The 26386-nt window shown below is 37.3% G+C and overlaps 1 protein-coding gene across 1 annotated transcript in view; it reads left to right on the plus strand.

The window, feature by feature from the left end:
- FAT1 (FAT atypical cadherin 1) overlaps nucleotides 1–25751 on the plus strand; it is a 106196-nt gene extending 80445 nt beyond the window's left edge. The window contains 20 exon segments of the mRNA XM_032110457.1: nucleotides 590–823; nucleotides 2085–2474; nucleotides 3742–3956; nucleotides 4357–4494; nucleotides 4800–4943; nucleotides 7191–7388; nucleotides 12819–13620; nucleotides 14561–14692; nucleotides 14802–14965; nucleotides 15521–15983; nucleotides 16515–16668; nucleotides 16900–17010; nucleotides 17224–17855; nucleotides 18100–18237; nucleotides 20299–20358; nucleotides 23090–23125; nucleotides 24033–24338; nucleotides 24341–24408; nucleotides 24410–24454; nucleotides 24456–25751. Of these exon segments, the coding sequence (XP_031966348.1) occupies nucleotides 590–823; nucleotides 2085–2474; nucleotides 3742–3956; nucleotides 4357–4494; nucleotides 4800–4943; nucleotides 7191–7388; nucleotides 12819–13620; nucleotides 14561–14692; nucleotides 14802–14965; nucleotides 15521–15983; nucleotides 16515–16668; nucleotides 16900–17010; nucleotides 17224–17855; nucleotides 18100–18237; nucleotides 20299–20358; nucleotides 23090–23125; nucleotides 24033–24338; nucleotides 24341–24408; nucleotides 24410–24454; nucleotides 24456–24659 (4634 nt within the window). The 3' untranslated portion in view covers nucleotides 24660–25751.
- The last annotated feature ends 635 nt before the right edge of the window (nucleotides 25752–26386 follow it).

Consider the following 26386-nt stretch of genomic DNA (forward strand, 5'->3'; position numbering starts at 1 on the left):
TCCATAATACTTTCTTGAACTGGTTATAAGGAGACAATGACTACACTTAGTAGTAGCTTCTCATGTTTTCTGTCACTTGAGAAAGAAAGTATGTGTTAGAGTTCTAGAGGTTTGTCTGTAGCTGTGGCTATTCACTGATTGTTAGAGGAAGAAATATTAGTAGTTGTGGAAGGAATACAACTAAATAGCCCAGAAAAACCAGACATGGATTTAACCTTGCATTTTTTTAAAGACAGAATTCTAATATTTTAATTTTCTTTGCACAAACACACATGGATTTTTGCATGTATACACATTCTCTCTCTGCACCATCAGAGAGCTTTACTTTAGCTAATATCTGTTTCAAGAGCATTAGAAAAAAAATAAAGGGTTTTAGTGCTTATTCTTTTCAAGCTGAAAAGGCAGGTCACTTGTATGCTTTGCCCAAAGTGGAGTTCATTAATACAGTACAGCTGTTGACTTAGCCACTGATGAAATTACTGTGAAGAAGAAAACTGTTGTTTAGTTTTTCTAATTTTAGGGGAAAACATGTTAGGGGTGCTTAAGTCTTGCACCTTGCATCAACTTATGTGTGTTATGCTGTTTGCAGGTGAACTGAAAACATTAATGGCACTTGATCGTGAGCAGCAAGCAGTTTATCATCTGCTAGTGAAAGCCACAGATGGAGGAGGAAGATTCTGCCAAGCTAACATTATCCTGACTCTAGAAGATGTGAATGATAATGCCCCAGAGTTTACAACGGATACTTACTCCATTACAGTATTTGAGAACACAGAGCCTAAAACCCTTTTGACAAGAGTGCAGGCAACAGACGCAGATGCAGGTATGCATTCTTTGACTGATACTTTGGTCATGTTCTCAGACTTACAGTAATATTTATTTAGTTTTATCCTGAGATGTGTCAAGTGTTTCAGTAGAGCTGACAGGTGTTCAGTGCCATTCAGGATTAGACTCCTGAAAGATATATTTAGGTCTGCTAAATCATGTGACACCTGACTTCCATGTGCGAGTAGCCTGGAAGACATCCCTGTAGTGTCTCTGCAAAAATGAGGAGAGCGGGGAGAGACAAAATGTAGGATATTTTTAGTGTAATAAGGTATTAATGTTATGATCGATTGGGTTCATCCTTTTACTCCTGATGTAAGTAATAGGACTATGAAGCCATGACTATTCATGTAAATGGGCATTCATAGATTTTTGATGGTGCTTCTCAGGACAGCCATTGGTGATCATACCATCAAGAGAAGCCTGGTCAGCTGTAGCTTTATGTATATGCTGTTAAGATTTTTACTGTCTCCTTATCTTCACTGTTCAGTTACAAATATTTAAGTGAACATGAACTGAAAATAACATTAGGAAGAGTTTGTTCATAGGCTTTGTTGTAAGGAACACAACAGCATAAAGTATTTTTAAAAGCGTGTGCTTTCTACATCTCATCAATTTATTAATTGAATAGGATTAATGAATAGTTGGCTTAGTCTCATAAAACAACTGACCTGGTTTGTGCTATGATAAAGCTAGGTTGCTCATTTGGAAGGTAAAAGACAAATGTTTTCATACTTCACTAGTCTTTGAGGCTCAGGAGAACCAAAATACTTGCCCCTAAAATCTGTGAGTCTTTTTTTGTTTTATAAAGAAATATTGCTAGAAATTATGTTCCTGTTAATTTTGGGGCATGGTTCTTAAATAAACTTACTGGTTTTGAGTCTAATTAATTGATGCAACCTAACTCTCCCATATCCTACTCTGCTATTATAAGCCTGCTAAGCAGATTCTGTTGTTCCGAAGTTATAACTACATTTATATTACTAATTGTTTCATATTAAATAGTGCTGTAACTGAAGCAGAACCATGGTTCATGTTTTCTATATGACAGAAAATCAGTGCAGTGAAGTGTCAGCTTAATTTTTTATGGACGTAAGTCTGCTCTTCATGAGAGCCTTTAACTCTTTCTGAAGTTTACTTTTAGCATGAATGATAATATTTAGCATGCATGTCTTATTTCTGTAGCTATCAAATGGATTATTCTGTTGTTATGTATTTTAATGGCTGCTTCATTCTTGAAAATTGTTTTCAAAATGCAGGCTTGAACCGCAAAATCCATTATTCACTGGTGAACTCTGCAGAGGGGCAGTTCTCTATTGATGAATTCTCTGGAATCATTCATTTGGAGAAGCCTTTGGATCGGGAATTACAGGCTGTGTACATGTTAACTTTGAAGGCTACAGATGAAGGTTTACCTAGAAGACTGTCTTCAACAAGTAGTCTTATAATTTCTGTTTTGGATATTAATGATAATCCACCCGTATTTGAGCATAGAGAGTATAGTGCAAGTGTATCAGAGGACATTTTGGTTGGAACTGAAGTTCTCCAGATCTATGCTGCAAGCAGAGACATTGAAGCCAATGCTGAAATCACATACTCAATAGTCAGTGGGAATGAACACGGAAAATTCAGCATCAATTCAACAACAGGTAACAGGTTACAACTGTGAATATACTTTAGGCCAAGCAAGCCTGGTTGTTAGAGGAAGAAATATCTCAGTGCCATACTGAGTTCTTCCGTAGTTCAGCCAGGTTATGTATAACCTATGTGCATCATCCTGGCTATGAAGTTGCTGCTGCTGTCTTTTCACCCATTTTGCCAGCATGCTCCCTAGAGGAGTGCAGTAAAATGTAGAATAGGAACTTTATTTGTTGCTTCTATTTATTAGATTATTACTTGGATTAGATTCATTTAGTTTGCAAGAGGCAAGGGTTTCCTAACTGGAAATTCCCCACTCTGGGGCAGGTGGGTGGAAAGACATAGATCTGTAATGACAGAAGCATAGTATTCTTTCCACGAAAGATATATAATCAGCAGGAATGGCCAGAATTGGCAAAAGAAGGATCAGAAATAAAATTGGTTGGGAAGACTAGTCATTTGTCCACAAAAGCAGTAATCCTAGAGAAGTTTGATATGGCACTAAAGAGAGGTTGGAATAGAAATATTATGTTCAACCATATATCCATCATGACAGTGGAGATTTTAGGCTTGCGTGATAGTCAGATTTAGTATCAGGGACTATTTAGGTTCTGTAGAGAATTCTTCCCTATTAATGACAATTTTTTGTTAAAAATTATTATACACCTCAATTTTAGTTTTGTTTACTTACATAGTTCCTTTTCTAGAGCTAATTTCTGGTAAAATTGTTTGTGTTTTGAGGAGGGGTTTTGTTTTGCTTTATTTTTAGTAAGATTTCTACCCAAAAGTTAATTCTAGTTGACTTTTAATAGCTATTTAAATAGTTTAGTACTTAATTGTACTAGTGTAATGGAAATTACAATTCTCCTGCTCTTTCCAGTGGACACACTGGTAATAAGGTATAGAAGTACTTTGCCAGATAAGCTTCGTATATTTGAAAGGAGTAAAAAGGTTCCACAAAAACTCTTCCAGCAAATCAGAGTGCAGTCCCTAGCATACACAATCTTAACTAGCTGGTTAAAAACTAATATTACAAAATGTAAGCCAGGTTCTTTTAAACTGTGAATCTTTTGTGGTAATGGCAGGAACTTTGCATCTTTTTACTTACATGTGTAAAGCATAATCATTTCACTGGGTAGCTCCAGCTTTACAGTGACAAGTCAAGCCCTGAAGAAGCTGACTGTTTGTCAGGTCAAAATAAAATGTTGCAATACATAATACTACAGCAGTAGCAGAGTTTGTTTGAGGCTTTCTTTTTTTTTTTTTCTTCTTCCATAGGAGCCATTTTTATCATTGAGAGTTTGGATTATGAAAGTTCTCATGAGTACTACTTGACAGTGGAAGCCACAGATGGAGGCACACCTTCATTAAGTGATGTTGTAACAGTGAATATTAATGTCACGGATATCAATGACAATTCTCCAGTGTTTAGCCAAGACACTTACACTGCAGTAATCAGTGAAGATGCTATGCTTGAACAATCAGTTATTACAGTACGTATTGGTTTTTTACTTTGAAATACTCTGTCATCAAGATCATGCTTTCAGTCTTGAAGGAATAAGTATGGATTTGAAGGTGAACATCAATGAATAGATTTTTGCCACTGAGTGAATTGAAAATTTACTTTGAAAAAGTTTCAGAAGTAGGGACTTCAGATACTGTGGGAAAGTAGATAATATTTTGTGATATGTTTATGAGTCCGTGAGACCATGACTTAACTTTCAGAAGAAATTCAGGAAATTAAGTGATGTTGGTATGTTCTATTGAGATGGCATTTCTCCTGCGAACTATGAAATTTGTTAGACTGAAAGAGCTCATCTTCAGGATGAGTTTATCTGAAAGATGTTAGAGTCTATTTCAACCTGTTTTAAATGAGACTGTAATGCCCCTTAGGTTATGGCAGATGATGCTGATGGACCTTCCAACAACCGCATTCACTACACAATTACAGATGGCAATCAAGGAAATCCTTTTACAATTGACCCTACCAGGGGTGAAATAAAAGTGACTAAGCTTCTAGACAGAGAAAAGGTGAGTTTTTCATGCTTTTTGGGCAGCTGGGATTAATTTACCTATGCATAATTGATGACCACCATTTTCTTATTCTATTTGTAAATTACCATTACATGTTCCAAAATTAATATAGCTGTAATAAAGTGAAAGCATCTATTTATATCAGTAGTTTTGTAGGACTGGGAGGAAGAGAAAGTATTAAATATATGAAGGAAAGCTTTACTGGGGGTTGTGCTAAAATATTTCTTCCATAAAACAAAATCTGGGTTTGTTACTTTTTTCCTCTTCAGTAAATGTTTTAATTATTTTTATTATTTTCTTAGATTTCAGGATATACCTTGACAGTTCAAGCTTCAGATAATGGAAACCCACCTAAGTTTAACACAACTACAGTTAACATTGATGTTTCTGATGTAAATGATAATCCTCCAGTGTTCTCAAAAGGAAACTATACTGTTATCATCCAGGTAAATACAACTAGTGAAGTAGTTAAATCAATAACGTTATTGGATTGTGAATTTGTGACTTGAATTTTTCTGTATTTTTAATTATTTAATGTCACCAGTGAGACTACTTATCAAATAAGTGCTAAGGGTTATAAAATTCCTGTTTGCAGGTTATTTAGAAACTTACGTTGCAAGTTCTCAGAATCACAGAACAGGTGAGGTTGGAAGGGACCATAGTGGGTCATCTGGCCCAATCTCCCTGCTAAAACAGGGTCATCCCAGAGCATATGGCACAGGATTAAGTCCAGACAGTTCTTGAATATCTACAGTGAGGGAGAATGCATAACTTCTCAGGTTCTTTTTCAGATTCCTTGTGTGTACATGTATATATATTACACATTCCATTTATGCATAAAACATTCTTAGAATCATACAGGGATGTTAAAATACATAATTATTTTGCTATTTCATTTTAGTCTTAAGAGTTGCTGCTTAGAAAAAGATCCTTTAGATACCTGTTACTGTGAAGCTAGTGTTCTGCACCATGGCACATAGGTTAAGACTTAATTCCCGTTGGCCTCCTCTGGGGTCTGAAGCAGTTAGAACAAGAGTAGAATTTCATGTGGCTGCATATCAATCCTTTGACTAGTTTTACACCTTAGCAGTAGGCCACATTCTCAAGTGTCTGGCATGTACTTGCCTGATTCAGAAAACTGCTAAAGCAAAGACAGCGGGGGCAGCATCTATACTTCTTGTCTTCCTGAATCCAAGTGAAAATATAAGGAAGGCAACAAAGGAATTGCACTCAGACCTTTGTAGACTAGTAATGTAAATGAGCTCAATCCCTTGTGTCCTTTTGCTGTTTCCTGGCCTGATACAGTAGACCAGTGAGGATCAGACAATGTTACCTGGTGCACTGTGCCATCCTAACATACCACTTGTATTTGAGATGGTGGGCGTCATTTGTAAAGGCAGGTTTCCGAAACAGGGCAAAGTGAATATATACAATATACACACAGTATGCAAATAAGATGTCCTGGATCTTGCTTTAAAAAAACCAACCAAACAAACAAAAATAAAAGAAAAAACTGAAACAACGGATTCGTGTCTGTGTGCTATCTTCTTTTCCCCAATTACAGTCTTTCTTGAAATGAATGTTCATTAATATATCTCTTAAACTGCAGACTGTGTAGCCAATGTCTGTACTATTTCCCTTACTCAATTAAAAAAGACGACCTCTGCTTTTATAATTCATTCATATGAGCCTGTCCTAGTGGAAGGTAGCAGAGAAAAAGCTGGAGGAGTTGCCCAAGAATGCTGGTGTGTATTTCCTCCTGTATTGGAGGTGGATATATTTGGACACAGTAAAAAATGTGCTTAGTTCTTAGGAAAGTCAAATTAATTTAGATGTTCAACTACAAATATTTGTATTTTAAAGTGATGGTCTTTGTTTTGCTGAAAGGGAAAAAGCTTCAGCTGCAATATCTGATAACTAAATTTGACTTTGTCAGAAACAGAGTATTGTTATTATTAGGGGTTTTTGCAACTGTGAAAGGATGGTATTTTGTTATCGTTGTACTTCAAAATAATGTTCCTACTTTCCTTGCTTTTGAAATAAGTATGTATCTGGCCGATACAGTAGAGCACATGTATTCTGGGAGAGGTGTTACAAGTGTCAGATAAGGCAGTATGTGTGTGTAAGATACATGATAAGCCAGAGTATGTGAAGTGTCTGTGAAACCTTAGGCATCCACATGATGCAAACTTGAAGGGATTTTATGATGCAAATTTTAAAACCTGGATTTCATATTTTAACTGGATGGTGGTTGTAGCAGCCACAGCTGTAGCCAGAACACTAATTAGGGGCACAAGGAGTCAGAGGGAGGAGCATATTTTTCTAGTCCTCCCAACAAAGGCATTAGATTATTCTTAACAGGTGTTTTCACTAAATTTCAAATCTTTGATGACTTGGTAATTAGGCTACAATAATATTAATTCAGACCAGAAGTGGAAAATGTAAAGTGTCAAGGCTGAACTACCTTCAAAAATAAAATCGAAGTTTAAACAACTGCCTTTCTCCTTTTACTGTTTTTGAGTCTTATTCTCAGAGGGTAATAGTTTTCCTGAAGCAATATTGTCATTCTTATTTCTTTTGTACTGATTAACTGGTTTGACAGCAATTTGTTGGGGTTTCTGTTGAGAGGAAGAAATCAGCATCAGACCACGTCCTCAATTATAACAAAACCAACGTGTACTATGTATCTACAGGAAAATAAGCCTATTGGAATTAGTGTGCTGCAGCTAGTGGTGACAGACAAGGATTCTTCTCACAACGGCCCTCCTTTTCTCTTCACCATCCTGAGTGGAAACGAAGAGAGCACTTTTCAGATTACCCAGCAGGGAGTTCTGACCACAAGTGCTGCACTGAATCGCAAAGTGAGAGATCACTATTTGCTTCATGTTAAGGTAGGATATGATTCCTCTAACTGTTTATACATTGTAAGTATTTAATTAGCTTTTTCACTCATATTCACTCCACCACTTGCCTTTCCATTAGGAGATCCTGACATGCCAACTAGTCACTTGAGGCATGTCCCATGAGGTGACATCTTCCTAGACAAAGTCTGTTGGTTTAAATACTAATCTACACAGATGCAATGGAAAGTTCAATTAAAATCACAGTAGAAGTAAGGTGTAAGTGAAATGTTAACTGGATGAGTAGTCTTGATAAGCCCTTTGCCTTCTGGTTGAAGTGTTGAAAAAGCCAGCAGGGACAGGTCCCTTGAGCCACTCACTATTGACTGCAGAATTCCTCTTGCCACTATTGTTTTGACCCTGGCTATGTGCTGGACTAAACGCACATGATGAAAGCAGGGATATTGCACAACATAGCAGTAATGAAAAATTTTTCTGTAGTGCCACATTCTTTTTTCAATTGCAATTGAAAACATCTTTTTTTAAGTTTGGACCTTTCTTCATAGTATTTTCAGTAGATCTTTTTTCATAGCATTGAAACTTGCAGTGCAGTAGTTTGAGATCTCAGGATCCTGCAGTGGAAAACACAGCAAAAAACTCAAAAAATGACCCTGAAGTGCTACAATATATGCTACATTTGCCATTGTTGTGCAGAAAGACCAGACCATGTCCAAGGTTAGATTAACCTGGCTAAGTTCTCTCAAATACTTTTTGTAACCTAGTGTGAGAAAAGTTCAAACTAATTGTTTCAATCTTATCTAGTCCTTTTAAATTCAGTTATAAATTAAGCAGCTGGGAACAGAGGACTTAAAATTGGTAGGCTAAAAGTAGATGGCCTTAATTCTTAAATTTCATTTCCTGATTCAGGTTTTAAGAAAAATTCTTACCTTCATTTTCACAGGAGGAATTTCTTTAGATCGCCAAATTATTCTTAGGCATACTATTGCAGATAATTTATGAGTAAACATGCACTTGCAGAATTTTAGAACAATACTGTTTATAACAGTGTATGCTGAATTCTGTCAATATTGGGATAATTGTGACATATTTACACAAAGTCTGTTTTCTTTGGGAAAAGAAGAAAAAATTCCCACAGATACTGTAATTTGCTGTTTGAGTCACTAAAATGCTAGTAACCAGGAACCATCAGTATAAGGACGGATATAGTTTCATTTAAATGTAGTTTAGTTTAGGGTTTAAGATTTGTATGAAAAACGTATATCATTCCTCAGCCATTTTTTTCCTCAATAGTGATATGCCAATTCCCCCAAAGTCACTTTTTTGTTTATCAATGTTTTTCCTGTATGTGGAATCAGTGTAGTACAAGATTGATATGTTTTATTTTAAATCTTCTCTAAGCAGTAACTAATTTCTATTTAATTTGCTTTTAAAATGTATTCTTATAAATGCACATATAGGCAGTTATGTTTGTTCCATATAGACTGTTACACTGTCTTTGTCACATTTCATGATTTAGCTGCACCTTTGGGCCTTCCTAACGTGCCTGGCTTTTCTTAAGTGTGAGATGCCTGTCTAACATCTTCCTCTGGGTGGAATCTTGCAGTTCTTTCATTTCTAAACCACTTCTTGGTCTCTAGGCTGCTTGTAAACAGCCTGTCAGTACTTCAGCTATCTTGTCTTCAGCACAGCAGCTGAAAAGTGCCTTTTTATTAGGGAATGAACATGGGCTATTTTAATGGCATCCAGTAGCTAAACAAGTATCTTAAAACAAATGTACTCATTTAGAACAAAGACTTCTCAGAGATTGTAAATCATTAAAGCAGACTGTACTAATGTGCATAATTTGTGTGCTGTACTACCCAGTCTCAGTATTTTGGACCTGTCTAGTCTGTTGATTTCCAAGTTTCCCAACTGATTCTGGAAATACATCACTGTAATTGCCATTTGTCATTTTACACTTTGCTAGTTTTTTTTCAATAGACGTGCTGCTATTATTTGCTGTTATGTTACGATACATGGGTATGAAGGCATCCAAGACTAAAACTAGCATTGTCCTATCACAAGACTCCAGTTCCAATGATACACACAAAACTATAGGCATGGCTGTTGAGGAAAAATATTCTTCCTCTGTTCGTTTAAAATAATATTTTTTAACATCAGTAGGAAGGCATTTTCTCAAGTTTGCATTGTGTTCATTTTCTGCATTTTGATCTTGCAGATCACAAGTTAATGTGATTTAATGGCTGTGTCTGATCTCTTGATACCTGTTTTCAGTTTTTAACTGACCTTCACTGCTGTGCTTTTCAGTATTGACAGCTTTCACCTTAGTTGCTTTCTGAATGGATTGCTGAGGTAGTTGTGTGTAGCGGGTTCGGTTTGTAACCAGGCAGAAACACCAATTTAGTGTAGTGGTTTGGTCCAAAATACTCATTACTGTTTATCTTCTGTGAGATAAGAATTAGGAGAAACACAAAGCAGGCACCAAACTTGAAAAAATATAAAGAAGTTTATTAACAGACCTAAAAGAAGAAAAAAAATCATACCACACCTTCAGAACTCTTCTCCTCCCCCCACCTTCCCACCTTTCTCCCTTCTCCCACTGACAGTGTAAAAAGACAACCCTTGAGATATTCAGTTCTGTTTACCCACTTCCATAATAACCTTGTTTAGTCCATTTAGGAAGAGGAGTCTCTCTTGCCCATGCTATGAAACGTTATCACAAATGAGACAGCCCCCCGGGCTGGTTCTCTGCTCGCATGTGAGTCCCTTCCCACGACTTGCAGCTTTTCCTGCAACTGCTTTTGAGGGTCCACTCTTGAATTACTGGGGTACAATTTTAAGGTTGAGCCATTCAGAAATAAAAGTTCTCTTCACCCATCTCTGGGAGCATTTCATCTCTAGGAACAGAGGCCCTCCTCCTTCCCTGGGTGCAAAGGGTCCTCCTCATCTTCATCTCTAGGACTATCTCTGGGAGCATCTCTAGGAACTGAGGTTTTCTCCTTTTCCATTTGGAGCAAAAGTCCTCATCGCTTCCATCTCTACCTGTTCAAACTTCTCATGAAATTACAGCTGCTTCAGCATCTGCCTATCTCAGCACAGGTGCTTTTGCTCACAAGTACAAGTTGAACACTCCACCCCCCATGCCTTCATGAAATTACAATGGGTACTCTGATACATCATAGCTTTACAACAGAATTTCAGCTTTAAGCATCTCCTCTTTCTTCTCCCTCAGGTTTTCAGCTCTTCACAGCAATAAAAGGGTTAATCTCACCCAGGCCTTGCAGCTGGAATATCGCTTATCGCTGTTGGTCACATGATCTTTTGCCGGACAGCGGTGTAGCTTCAGCTGAATCTTGGCCGCATTGGAGAGGGGGAGCCGGGCCGCTCTATCTGCACATAGCAGGACTGTGGGGGTTCCGCAGGTGGAACAGGGCCCATCGGCTCCAGGATGGCCGTGACCTGGCCCGGCCTGGCCCAAGCAGGGCCTGGCCGGGCCCGCTGGCCCCCACACGGGGCCTGCAGCCACCTGTCCCAGCACTGGAAATGAGAGAGCACTCTGCCTGGGGTTTGTCTATTCTTAAGTGTGGATCACAGAGGCAGTCACAACTTTAAGTGGCTTAGAGAATTGTCCATATTCAAACTGGCCAGCTGATAGGTTCTGTCAGGTCACAGAGGAAACTGTAAGCACCCCTTAGCAAGGACATCCCTTCCGGGACTATGCTTGCTAACCCATGACATTGTGGTTTTAATTTACAGGCATGCTTTCATTTGAAAAAACTCAAAACCAAAAAGAAACTCGTTAAAACCACAGAAACTTTCCCCATATGCACTCTATGCACCCACTATCTCCAAAAGACTTTACTTTTGTCATTTTAATAGAAATAAGAATTTTTTTTATTTCCCAATGGTCACCTTATATGGGCATGCCACTTGTATTTGCTTTCCCTCTCTGCAAAGGAAATAGATTGTCCATTAGCAAATGTCTCACAGCATTAGTGTGCAAAATCCTCAGCTATGAGTCATGCAGTCCTTTGTGCCACACTCTGAAGTCTTCAGTTTAAAACCACAGCACATTTTTAAATATCTGCACTATTGAAAAACCATTTCTCCTGGGGCTCTTCTTTCCTACTTGCTGCCCATTTGTTATAATTTTGCTTGTCTGTTTGTTTTGCGCCTTTTATTGTTTCCCTTGGGCATTTCTTCTGTAGCTAAACTGCCTGCCTTGTCTTGTTTCCAGGCAGAGATCTAGGCAAAACAAAATTTTGCCAACTTGACCCAAAGCTCTCCTTATTTGTTTGGGTAACCGGAGGGCAAGTTTTTAGCCATGCCTGTCTTTTGGAGTTAACAGATGAAGACATGTAGTTCCAGAAGACACATACTACCTTTTAAAAATGCTACATTTATGTGCCCATCCACAGATAATCTTGTGCCTGGAGTTACCCCTCTTTTGCTTAAATTTGTATGAAAAATCAAAAGCAGTGCCTCTGCGTGGATCTTCAAAGTGTTCTCTGTAAAATTATTGCAAAATCTTTTAAACAATGCAGAATACCTTCTACTTTCTGAGCCCTGTATATCCCCTCTGTACCTTCAGATGTCTCCAATTCTTCTTTAACTATTTCTTCAGTGTCACTTTCAGTAACTGGGAGAGAGTTCTGGAAAAAGGTTAGATGGGAAACAAGAGGTGAGAAATAAAACGAAAAAGTGAACCCAAGGGAATGCTCTTTTCTCACTTTTCCACTCTTTTTTTTGTACTGTCTTCATACAATAACAGTGTATGTCTTTGTCCAAAAGAGGTGGAGAATAGGGTGTTCAAAAAGGCTTTGAAATTGAATTAGGCTGATACAGTTAAAGATAGTTAATTAACTGTCTGAAGCAAATAGCACTACGGGTGGTTTTTTTTTACCCTCTCTGTGACCAAAAATCATGAAAGGCAACATAATTAATTGTAGCTTTCTGCATGCATTTTTTTCCTTTTGAAGTATTGTTTGGCACAGTGCATTTAGTTTATCTTCCAGACCACCTCCTAACTGTGGTGAAGCATGTTGTAAATTTCTAGTGCATGACTCATTTCAAGTTTGTAATGTGTTTCCATGCTTGATATCAAAAGGCTTCAAGCACCATCTGCTGTCTGAAATCAGCTACTGTGCATTTCCTCTGTATTTGCTACCAGTGTTAGTAGCTTCCTGGCATTTTCAGGTAATAAGAGCACTGTAGGCTTTTAGTCTTGGGAGAAGTGAAAACCTGTTTGTGTGTGCCTGCTTATATACGCTTTTAAATTTTCAGTATTAACTTTTGTGTCAGGAATTGTGTTACGGAATTTATGTAAAGCATTTTCCAATAGGACTTTTTGGCAGGGGTTTTTTTGGTACAAAAATACAGCTCTACTGTATACAGTACCAATATCTACGGTAGAATTTGAGATAAAGCAAAAGTGTAAATCTGTCCTCATCTTTCCTTTAGGTGGCAGATAATGGAAAACCACCGTTGTCATCTTTGACTTACATTGATATTAGAGTTATTGAGGAAAGCATTTATTCTCCAGCAATACTACCTCTGGAAATCTTTATCACAGCCTTTGGGGAAGAATATTCAGGTGGTGTCATTGGAAAAATTCATGCAACCGATCAAGATGTTTATGATACCTTGACATACAGTCTGGACCCCAAAATGGAATCCTTGTTCTCCGTTTCCAGTACTGGTGGCAAACTAATAGCACATAAAAGGTTAGATGTAGGACAGTACCTCCTAAATGTCACTGTTACAGATGGAAAATTTACAACTGCAGCTGATATTACTGTACACATCAGACAAATCACACAAGATGTATTAAATCACAGTATCGCAATACGCTTTGCAAACCTGTCCCCTGAAGAATTCATTGGTGATTACTGGCGCAATTTCCAGAGAGCATTAAGAAACATCTTGGGCGTGAGGAGAAATGACATCCAGATTGTTAGTTTGCAGCCTTCTGATCCTCCTTCTAATCTGGATGTCCTCCTGAATATTGAAAAGTCTGGTAGCTCTCACCACCCAATGAGAATTTTGCTCCACAAGATAAACTCTTCTGTGCCTGACCTGGAGGAGATTTTGGGTGTCCGGATAATTGATGTGTTTCATAAGCTCTGCGCAGGCCTAGATTGTCCTTTGAAATTTTGTGAAGAAAAAGTAACAGTGGATGAGAACATCATGTCAACCCACAGCACAGCCAGGTTGAGTTTTGTCACTCCCCGTCATCACAGAACAGCAGTTTGTCTTTGTGAAGGTAAGAAACACAGTAAGGAAAACTGTATCCTTGAAAAGATTGTCCTGGTTTTAAAAGGCCGTAATCCACAGATGGAAATTTATATTACAGGACAAGATTAAGAATGTTCTGTAACTCTCTCCACAGTATTTGCCTAATTTTCTTCATAGAAAAGAGTAATTCTTTCTTATATCATTACCTCATTTCAAGAGTTTACATTATACAAGCTTATGGGAGCAGATTTTTATTTTTTTATAGGCACATCTTCATTTTCCATTTTATGAAGTTAATTTTTTTTTCTTGCCTATCCTATATTGATGGCCATTTTCAGTCTTGTGTGCACAAAGGTAAGTTCCTGCAAAGCACCTGAATACCTCCTTTTTTCTGCTTAGAGGAGTAGCCCACACAGTTTCCAAATTCGGTTGGCAATAAGAGGGTAATATGGAAAATGAATATTCATTAAAATATATTTAAGTATAAAGATTTCTTACAGAAGATTAATTTATCTTTATCTCTGAGGAAAACAACATTGCTTTTTAAAACCAGGACTTAACCTTGCTGGGTGAACTTGCCCATGTGAACTAAATATTTAAAGCCTGTTCCTTTCCTGTCTCAAATACAGACATGCTTTTCTCTGCTCTCCCCAGCCTACTCGGTCCATGTTTAATATCTACATGTTGGGTTTTGTGGCGAATGGTTCTAATGTTAAGCCCTAAACCACAACACCAGTTTCCCAATTTTACCAGTTGAATTGAGTAATCAAGATAAAGATGAGCATCAGCCACTCTATATGCTATTTGTCTAGTCTGTGCCAGTCATGCTCCATTAACTGTTATTTCACTTCCTTGTCTGAGAGTTAGGAATATCATTTGGGTTACTTTCAGCTACTGTACTTAAGAGTTCCTTTTCACAAAATACCATTACCACTAACAGAAAAGAAATAATGGATTTGGTTTTACAGAAGGGAAATGCCCCCTGGTGAACAGTGTGTGTGAAGGAAACCCATGTCCTGAAGGTACTGAATGTTTAGGAGATCCAAAGGAAGGAAAATACACCTGTGTTTGCCCAGACAGCAAAGCTGGACAATGTCCCGGTAAGGATGTAACTCTGAAAAATTCTGTGTAAAACTATATTACTTTCCAAACAAAAATTTAGTTCCAGTCCTGTGCTAATACTTTTTTATGCTCTTCTGTATTCCTAAGCATCAGCTGGCTCTGCTGTGACATTTACTGGGAGCAGCTATGTGAAATATCGTCTCATGGAAAATGAGAACAAAGAGGAAATGAAGCTGACAATGAGACTTAGAACTTACTCTGCTCATGCAGTTGTTATGTATGCTCGAGGAACAGACTACAGTATCTTAGAGGTATATTAAAATCTCCCAGTGCCTATCTCCTCCTTTCTTCCTGCCGTCTTACTATTTTTGTGCCAGATTAAGAGATTGGGTCACAACATTTCTGTGGAATTGCTATAATTGAAAATTGCCTTAAAGGTAGGGTGTTACACATCCAGGTGACAAACTTGACAAACAGAATTTTTTAAATGTGTAAATAAACAAAGCTTCCTGAGTCATCTGTTTTAAACAACTTTAAATTTATTTGCTTATAATATTGAAGTCCATACAGAAAAAGTCACTTAAAGCACAAGATGAAAGGTATTGAAGTATTGTAATACTTTGATTATGATCTGTGACTGCTTTACTAGAGGAAAAAAATGCACAAAATGTACATTTCAATTAAAAGAACCATATAGAATAAATCACAGTTGCTGTGACTGTTTGGAAAGCAGTGTTATTAAACTACTCTTTATGAACACCGCCATCATCCTGTCTTTCCAGCAAACGTAAACTTTTATAGGCATCAATATTTTATACTCTTTAAGTGTGCAGATTATTTATTGATGTTGTGGCTTTCCTCTGTAGATCCATCATGGAAGACTGCAGTATAAATTTGATTGTGGCAGTGGACCTGGGATTGTCTCTGTTCAGAGCACTCAGATAAATGATGGCCAGTGGCATTCCATATCTCTTGAAGTGGATGGAAACTATGCACGACTTGTTCTGGACAGGGTGCATACTGCATCTGGTACTGCTCCTGGTACTCTTAGAACACTAAATCTAGACAATCATGTGTTTTTTGGTGGTCATATTCGTCAGCAAGGTACAAGACATGGTAGAAGTCCTCAGGTTAGCAATGGTTTCAGAGGCTGTATGGATTCTATTGTACTAAATGGACAAGAGCTGCCCCTAAACAGCAAGCCACGAAATTATGCACACATGGAAGAATCTGTAGATGTCACTCCTGGATGCTTACTGACTGCCACAGATGGCTGTTCAAGCAGCCCGTGTCAGAATGGAGGCATCTGCAATGCACTGTCAAATGGAGGTAAGCTGCTCTTTATTTTTCTGCTTTTAGTTTTCAAAACTGCTTTTCAAATTCTCTGCTTTGAAGGACAAAACAACTTCGTGCATAATTCTGGCTTTCCCGGAGTTGTAGAGGATTGGCTGTTGAATAGGTAGGAAGGCTGTGTGAACTAGATTCAGTTCCTTGGGGCATGAAGTGGATAAAGTCCATCTGGCAAAGTGGGGATTTGATCTTCAGTGCTGACACCTGAGGTCCATCCTCTTAACTGCCTACTTTGGAATCTTTCTTTTAAAATTCTGAAATCATTGGGACAACTTGCATTTTGTGAGAGAAATGGAAATTATCCTTCAGTCATGTTCAAGAAAACTCTTACTGTTAGACTTGGCCTCATCTTTCGATAAAAACCTTTCTATTTTTTCTCATCCTTTCTCTCTTTAACAGGTAGTTGGGTAGGGAGGAATTTACCTTAAATCTGTAGGTGGGCAGGGAGGATTTTATCTCAAATCCAGTAAAGCTGTGTGCATCTTTCAAAAATACTGTATTTGATTTCAGGCTACTACTGCAAGTGTGCACCTTTGTTTATGGGAACTCACTGCGATGTAAGTGTCAACCCATGTGCTTCCAACCCCTGCCTTTATGGTGGGACTTGCATTCCAGTCAGTGATGATTTTATCTGCCAGTGCCGAGGACAATACACAGGTCAAAGGTATGTTTGTATGGTTCATTGTATCCATGAACCCCTTAGAAAACAAGCTATAAATGTAACACTTCTGTTTCCTTTTTTTATCTGTTTCCTACTTAAAGCTCAAACTTTGAGACACACTGGAGGTGGCTGAGGTTAACAGCAGCCCCTGTGTTACAGCCCTGAATCCTTCATAATAAATTCACTTGCAGTAAGGTAATGGTTCATGTGGTTTTGTTTGTTTTGCCTTTGCAGATGCCAGCTGGGTCCGTATTGCAAAGACAATCCTTGCAAAAACAGTGGCAAGTGTATTGACAGTTTGGATGGACCTGTTTGTGAGTGCGAAGCAGGCTTTCGTGGAGAAAGGTAGGTAGCATTCCACATATATTGAATTTTAATAGTATTAATTGACAGATTAACAGTTCAAACTGGTTGAAATCTGGGATGTTGATAAAGTAGCAAATTGCATGTTAGTGTGCAGTCCCTTATATTAAATATATCTGAAATAGTTGAGAGCAAGATTACAACAAAGACTATTGATGTAAACTAAATATCACTGCTGTGCTCTGTTTCTGATAGGTGCCTGACTGATGTCGATGAATGCATAGAAAACCCATGTCTCAATGGTGCCCTTTGTGAGAATACTTACGGTTCATATCACTGCAACTGTAGTCGTGGATTTGGAGGCAAACACTGCACAGACATTGTTCTTAATAAATATGTTTCAACATCTTGGAACATTAGCTTAGCTGAAGTGATTGGGATTATTGTTTTCATCGCAGGAATCTTCTTGCTAGTTGTGATTTTTGTCGTTTGCCGCAAAGTGGTTGGTAGAAAGAAGAAGCACCAGCAAGAACCTGAAGACAAGCAGCTGGGAGCTACAACAGCCTTCTTGCAAAGACCATATTTTGATGCAAAATTGAATAAGAACATTTATTCTGACATCCCACCACAGGTTCCTGTTCGTCCCATTTCATACACTCCAAGCATTCCAAGTGACTCCAGGAACAATCTTGACAGGAATTCTTTCGAAGGGTCTGCTATCCCTGAGCACCCCGAGTTTAGTACTTTTAACCCAGATTCTGTACATGGCCACCGGAAAGCTGTAGCTGTTTGCAGTGTTGCACCAAATTTGCCACCTCCACCTCCCTCCAACTCACCTTCAGACAGTGATTCAATACAGAAACCCAGCTGGGATTTTGACTATGACAGTAAGAGATGTTCTTATTTTTTACTTTCCTGTTAAATGTGTATGCTGGTACAATTTTAATGAGTACAAAGTCTCTGTCTATACCTCTTAGGGTAAAAAAGGCATTATGACTACTGGGTTTTGTCTCTGATCAGGCTTCATGCTCTGCTAAGTTTTGTAAAAACGTGCTGATCTCAACTTTAAATTGTATTGATTCTTTAATCTAGAATCTATTCATTGTCTCACATGAAACTTTTTTCTTCCAGCTAAAGTAGTAGATCTTGACCCCTGCCTTTCTAAGAAGCCTCTGGATGAAAAGAACTCCCATCCTTACAGTGCTAGAGAAAGCATGTCTGAGGTCCAGTCTCTCAGCTCCTTCCAGTCTGAATCATGTGATGACAATGGTATGTGAAATGCAATCATTCTGTACTGCTGCTTAGGTTCATTTGTTCTGTCTTTGCATCTGTATTTCTTAGTAACAATAGGATTTACATATGTTGAATATATATTAAATAGTAGCTTATTTAATATATATTTGTATTTACTTACATTAATACCCAGATCTATTAATTTTTAAAAAAATATTTTACCTATCTTACATCTCTTGTTAATTACTGTACCTTAAAATTATATAATCATTCTGCTGCTGGAATATTACAGTGAAAATGCAACTCAAGTTGTTCAGAGCCTTATGTTTAAAACATATTAAAATTTGGTAAACTCTTCTAAGTTATTGTTAGTTATCACCTTATGCGAGCATACAATGAATTTAAAAAAAGACCTCTGCACAAATATAACTTTTGCTTTGCCGTTCAGCTCTCAGTAAAAAACTTTTTGGTGTTACAGTTTCATTTGTTTCCTTCTCTTTTTCTTGCTGCGACCTCAGCTCCCATATGGATCAGATCAGTTCTGAGTGAGAGCAGAGTTTAAGGGACTGCTTGTAAGTTTGATTACTTTAGTAATGAAGGAAACTGCACAAAGAGGAATTTTGTTATAATAGAACAGTATATTTGGCTTTCACCATGATTGAAATGAATTCATAAAAACATTTCATACATTGAAAAAAGCCAATACAAAAATATAAATATTTTGATCACACCTCAAGTCCATCAAAATATAATCAACATACATATTTGTGGGTTTGATTATTTTTAATTGGATGTCCTTTCCATTGTGATGACAGATGCTTTTATAGTTGATATGAATGCATCTATGTATTCAGAAACATGTCATACTGATTGGACAAAGCCACAGTTGTCTCATAACTTAATTCACTAAGTTAAGGTGTTTTGACTCTTTATTCCAATTTCTGCTTTTGTCTCTGCCTGGTAAAAAAGAACTTGAAATTCCTTTAGCTTAGGAATAAAGAACATTCTGCTTCTCAAAGAAGTAGAGTGATTTGTTATTAACAGCATGACAAAAAACCCATCTGTTTAATGATTGGTGAAAGTAAAATGGTATGCTTACAGTCCTCATCATTTTATCAGTAGACCTGATACCAACTTCCAGCTTTTTCTCCTGTGGTTTTAAGTGTTGTGTGGTACATGTTGTTCTCTCCTCCTCACTGTCTCATATGTTTAGTATATTCCTTTTCCCATTTCTTGTCATGTATTGATTACTCATTAATACATCATTTTAAGAGAAATAGCTGTGGCATCATAGATACTGTTCCTTCCTTCCATTTTGGTAGATTTAGTATTCATTAGCTTGATATTTAATCCCTGAGCTGTGCAAACAAGTTGCATGTGCTTACTTCATTTTACCCTATAAGAATAAATCCTTCTCCATTCCAAAACTATCTTGGGGAAGAGGGAAGACATAAAAAATACATTCATTTTAGGTTTTTTTAAAATAAGCATCTAACAGCCTGAATTTAGTATTCCGACTGTGATATCCCTACTTCATACAAAACTTAAGTAGATCAGTAATAGAAGTTTTCAGTAGGTATTTTTCATATTCTATTCTTTTAGTTCATTTAAGGGAAAATTTCTTTCCCATATCTTTCGTTGTCAGGGAGGGAACGTAGTTTACATTTTTAAAGGAGAACTTTAATTTAAAGTAGAACTCCTTAATTCACCCAACACAAGCCTTTAGAAAAGTCTAGTTTGTTGCTATGTAGATAAAGTATTATGCAAATGAGTATATTTAGGCAACATTTCAGAAATTCTAAGACAGCTTAAGCAGCCTTGTACTCATGCAAAATGTGCTTCACGAGTAGTTACAAGTACTTTTGCATGTTTAGCAAGAACAAAATTGAGCTTTAGATTTGTGTTTTATGTATTACATGCAACTACTTTCTAGGTAGAGAGTTGATGTGTATGTACACCAATAATCTTGCTCTATAAAATGGTAATGAACTGCAATTTCACAGTGTTGATGGGGGGTTTTATGTATATCTGTATGTTGTTTAAAGTGATACTAACTATAGGTTTGTTTTAATTTGCTCCTTTTATACCTTTTACAAGCTTCCATAGTGACTGTAATACACCTTGTCAATGCTGTTGTTGACTCGGTGGAAAAAGAAGGTATATACATGTTTTCATATTTATTTACTGCTTTGGCAGCATAATGCATGTTTGTCTTCCTACATTGTCTTCTAGTAATGTAGCCCTAGCCAGATGCGAGTTATAAAATATTATTTACTTGGACTTTCTGATAAGTTTTAGCAAAAAATATATTTATATTGTATATCTGTTAATATTTTCTTGCATATCCTGTAGATGCCCTGTGAACAGGTTTCAAAGTGTGATTTCTTGGGTAAAAAAGGATTGGCATAAAAAGATCTTGGTGCTTACTCTCTTCTGAAAATATTCATACTAAAGCTGCCAGCAGAATTGAAACATCAAAGGCAAATACATACAGTAGTGTAGTTGAAACAGCAGCAGCCTCCGCTTCCTTTTCTTCTCCCACCCACACCTGTCGATACCTTGTCCAGCTGAGCAGAATCAGAATGGTCTGATATCAGTACTCACTTTCTTGGTCTTCAGATCAATCTGTCTCATAAGCTGAAAAAACCTGATTTCTGTCTGCAGCTGAGATATATAGCCCTCTCAGTTTAAGTAGTTCATTACTATCCAGCCTTACAACAGTACCTAAAAGGTATGTTTGGGTGTATGTACGTAGACACACATACATTTGTGTGTGTAGTAGGTATTTGGAAGTTAGAAAGAGGCAAAGTAGGCATTTTCAATGGTATTTTATTTCATTTCTTCTAACATTTAAGAACTAACCACTCTGGAAAACACAAACTCTTTACAAAATAATAGTAGTAATAAAAGTCCCAGTGAGTCTATACAAATCCTTACTATTGTTTTAATTGACTAAATAGTACTTTACGTTCCATTAAAAGGCAAATGATTCACTCCATGACCATGAGTTTGCAGAGATTTCTTCTGAAATAACATCCAGCATATGCTTCCTATTCGTAGATATAGAGTAGGAAACATTGTTTTTTACTAAGTCCTACTTAAAATGAAGCCATTGTAAGAACATAAAATTGATTATAGTAGCTAAAGTACACCCTTTTTAATTTACACAGACACGCAAAATAAAGTAGACAAATGCAAAGACTTCTAATTACTTGAGAGTATTTCATTAATGAGGGTGCCATTTCATTAATGTGTACCTATAGACAATAGTTCTCAATGCAGAAAAATTGTAATGCACATTACTTGGGAATGGGAGAATTACAAGACTAAAAGAGGCCAGATCTACCAGGGGAAATATTAAATAACTTACACAGATTTTCTCTGAGATTTTAATTGGTAGAATCTAAAAATTATGGATGTAGTTCTCAAGTCAAAAGTATTGCTTGGTGTTTTAGTATCACCATAAGATAAATACAAACACTGTATGTATTGTAGTCATAGAAAGATTAAGTATGTCCTACTCAGCTGCTTCTTGTCATTTGAAAGTTTCTGTTCTTAATAAGCATTTCTTCTTTCAAAGCATCTTGGGTAAAGAGTTCTGCTTTTGAGCACCCTCAGGAGGGTGTCAGTTCAAGCAGCAGAGATCCTTACTCAAGCCTTCAGCAAGGTCAAGTTCTGGGAATGATGGTCCTTACCTTTAGTTTCCCCAAGTGTTTCTGTCCAGCAGGTATCCTGGTAGCATGAGCTGTAGCTAATTTCATCAAAGGACAGTTTTAGGCCTGTGTTCTCTGCACTGCTCCTCAGGTTGTAGCCTGATGCAAATCAGCAATGCTGAGTGCAAGAGAAAATATAGCTCCAATCTAGCAGATTGTCACATAAAGATGGGCACATCTGGTTCTAGTTTGTGTTTCTGTCATTTATGTTAAAAGGTCTTTGCTTCAGAAGAAGAGGAAAACCAAGATCTCTCCATTCCTTGGTAAAAGTGCTCTAAATCATAAAGCCTTTTGGCTTTAGTTTTGCACCCAATTTCCCAGGAAAAAATAAAGAATGTTATCTTCTAAGCAGACTAGTAATCAGAACCTTCTCCTGGACTTGAGGCCAGAGATGTTTTAAGAGTCTCAGAACTCAGACTGACATCTCCATTAGTCTGAACAGTATTTTTCTTGTCTGGGCTAGACAAACTTGAAAAAACAGGAACTTCTCTCCAAGGAGTCAACCTCTGTCCCTTCAGTCTTCCAGCAGATGAAAGTATGAATTCTTAGGAGAAGATTCTGCTATTAGGATAGGCATCGCTCATCCTTAGAGACTTTAATAGGGAATATAGATTTCTGAAGAGAGAAGGGTTTAGTATTTGTCAGATAACACAAGGCAGTTCTCTGCTGAGCATGAGTTGTTGGAATTGCCGTACAAAGGGAGGCAGGTTTCCTAGTGCTTTGTGTGTGGAAGCCAGACGCTAAAGGAAGAGTTACCTTGATACTCGAGGAATACTTGAAAGTGTGCCAATAGATGGAGCCCTGTACAGAAAAACAAGGGCAGATACAAGGAAAGAAAAAAATCAGATCAAGTCCTGTTACCCTCTGTAGCAGAAGTCCTGCATATACTGATACAAGGATTTCAGTGAACTCCAGACTGCAGATTTTACCACAAGACAGCCATATCCCACATGGGCTGTACATTAATTCAGTAGCTGTCCTACAGTTCAAGTCTTAACAAATAAGGAGCTCAGGAGAAATTTTGTTTAAAAAGCCAACTTTAGTATTGCTAATTAAACTGAACAAAAGCAGCATGAATGTCACAGTGGCTAGTCATTGTTTGTCTTCATATTGGTTCTACTATTTGATTCCTAACTACAGATGTTTTCTCCTTTTTCTTATTCTGCCACCTAAAGAATCTTTTGCTGTTCCTGACCTCAGCAATTCAAGAGGTGACTTCTGCATGCAGTTCATTGATGTTCACCAAAATATTTGGTTTTAACACTGACTTACTATCAGTTGCTTGCTGTGCATTTGTCTGCAGTGATTTCCCTTTACTAGATTTGCACTATATTACAACAATGTGGGGGTTTTTTTTTTTTGGTATCCAGATGAGAGAAACTATTGGTTTTTAGTGAGTTTAGGCTTACATCTAGTTTCCAGCAGACAAATACAAACTTATTCAAATGGAGTTTGTAAGAGAGGATCAAGTCCAGTCATTTTTGCATGATTAAGTTTGATTTTGCTGTTTTGTTCTTGTATTTGAATGTGGAATGTCTTTACTAATAATCAAAGATGTTTATCAGAGGTGTGGCAGTTCCTGTAGAGCTAACAGTATTTTTTGAAATTAACTTTTTAATTTGCTTAAGCGGTAAAGTCAATTTAAATGGTCTGAATACTTTACCAAATAGAAATTGCTTCTTTTATGTAATAAGGTCATGGGTTATATGTGCTAAATATATTTTAAGAGAACTAGGCCATTGTTATCACCTTAACTAATTCCTCAATAACAATTAAGTGTTAGCTGCACCAGGCAGGGTGTTGATTCTTTGCTATCCAGTGAACAATTCTATACCATTATATATTGTGACAGCACATTCCATAGGTGACTACAGCTCTTCCCATGTTAGGTGTTATGTCTGAGAAAATGTAAAAGTTCAAGTGTGAATGATGCACTGTCTCATGCATGGCATAAAGTAGAGTTGAATGTCTTTTGTGCAACCAGGGCAAAATGCTGATTAACAAGTAGTGTCCTAATCACAGTGATTATTGTCTTACTACATGTGTTGGTTTCTCAGTTCAGACTGACTTGAATACAAGATAGTAATACTACTTTTTTTTTTAAACTAACTTTTTTAGGTTATCACTGGGATACATCAGATTGGATGCCAAGTGTTCAGTTGCCAGGTATCCAAGAGTATCCAAATTACGAAGTGGTTGAGGAGTCAGCTCCCCTCTACACAGATCCAAATGCCATCGATACAGACTATTACCCTGGTGGTTATGACATAGAAAGTGATTTTCCACCTCCACCTGATGACTTCCCTGCACCTGATGAGCTTCCACCGTTACCACCTGAATACAGCGGACCAGTTGAGTCAATACAGCACCCCAGAGACATGCCAGCCGTAGGTAGTTTGGGTTCTTCTACAAGGAGCAGGCAGAGATTAACCTTAATCAGTACCTTCCCCATCACTACCCTGCAGACATGTCAGAACCTCAGACTACACCCAGTGGGTGGCAGCGGCAGCTACAGAGAACCGTACGCTCCATACTCACTGGGGTTTCAATCAAGACTTTGAAGCACCCACTGTAGACAACATGTCCATGTCTGTGTATGCTTCCACAGCCTCCTGCTCAGATGTGTCAGCATGCTGTGAAATGGAGTCTGAAGTCATGATGAGTGACTATGAGAGTGGAGACGATGGTCACTTTGAAGATGTGAAAATTCCTCCACTTGATTCCCAGCAACATACAGAAGTCTGACACACTCAACAAAAGTGCCTGGACTCTAACAAACTTTATCAAATCTAGAACAATTTTCAAGAGCTTTTTTATTTTTTCTTCTTTTTTTTTCCAGCCACAGTGAATGCTTTTGTTTCAGTGAGCTAAACTGGCATGGCAGCATTGGATCATGCAGTTCATTTCACTAGATGAACCTCTTTCCATTTCCTGACCTACTATATTTGGAAAGTTCCAAGATTTCCATTGGCTGTGCCATTTCTGAACATCCTTTATGTACTTACATTGTTCTGTGTTTAAGAAAAATCACATACCACTTTTCCATGTTAGCATGATGCATATATTTATATAGTTCTAATGCAATTAATTTTCTCCTACTTTTTGTAAATTTTATGTACAGTTTTGATTTTAATAGTTTTAACTAGATTTTGTAGAATATTTTGTGAATTTGTTTTCCACTTGAAACTAGTGGTGTTAGTGTGCCATTAAAAATGAGCACCCTGACTTACTACAGTCAGGGCATCACTGTATGTATTCCCCTGAAAACTAAGGTTTGACATTCATTGTAAAACATTCAACATATTTTACAAAATTTCAATTTTACATACATTAGGTCTGATATTTTTCTGGGTCAGCTATATGGAAATGTCTTAAATGGGTTGCTGTATTTTAGAACTGTAAACATTTTTTTTCCCTTCTTGGAAAGTGTGTTGGGGACCTTCTGCATACCAGTTTAGAACCAAAACCACCGTGACACAGTTTTTATAGTGTCTGTATATTTGTGATCCAATGGTCTTGTAAAGGTTTTTACTGAAATTACCATTAGCCAGTCTTTCTTACTGACAATAAATTATTAATAAATACTTTAGCTTTGCTCTGTGTATCTCTATTAATATATATACCATTGACAAAGCATTCAGTGCAGCATTTTTTAAGTCTGTATATGTTTTGTACTGTATTAAGTTACTTGCTCCAAGCAACTCGTTTTCCTCTCCTCCAAAATCAGCCTGCAGCTGTGTTAGAGATGCTCACAAGATGGCAGTGTGTGTCTGCTTAATGGTGTTTTTAAAAGTAATCGGGCCAGTCTGAATAAAGATTGATGGGTATCAAACTGCAGTAGCCTTCTCGGTAGTTTGCATTTTTCTTTAAACATATAATATCAGCTATGTAAATTGCTGAATATTTTTTCTCAAGTCCCAAAAATATATACAAAAAAAATCTCCAAGATCTTTAAAGCAGTTTCTCCCCTCCTTTATCACCTGAATACTTACTTTCATGACTAGTTACCCCTTGATTGTGCACCTGCATGCTGAAATGGCCATGTTATTGTCTGACTTTGTGCTAAATAGTTGGTGGTTTCCTGCAATTATATTTCAGTTGCAGTTTCTTACGTTAAGTTCACACTAGAAGTTTACCTTGAAGAAGTAAAGATGGAATACAGGTTCCCTGTGTATTATCTAGCTGGTTTTCTGACTAGAAAAGAATAAAGCCTTTAACAGAGTTCTCTAGCATAAATTTGGCCTGATGGTAAGCTAAAGGAATAATATAACTGTCTTCTGCCTCTTGCTTGAGGGACGCTTTTTAAGTTCAGAACAGATTTCCTGGCACATTAGTGAATTTTTAATATAGCCTGGAATCCTTTCAGCTCCACCTCCATTTTGTTCCTACTGTCATAAAGTTCTGTAGCCTAGAAATATACAATATCAGATTCTCTCAGTCATGAGAGCTAAGCCTCAGCCTTCCACCATCTA

Source organism: Corvus moneduloides, chromosome 5, assembly GCF_009650955.1.
Source record: "Corvus moneduloides isolate bCorMon1 chromosome 5, bCorMon1.pri, whole genome shotgun sequence".
Classification (NCBI taxonomy): domain Eukaryota; kingdom Metazoa; phylum Chordata; class Aves; order Passeriformes; family Corvidae; genus Corvus; species Corvus moneduloides.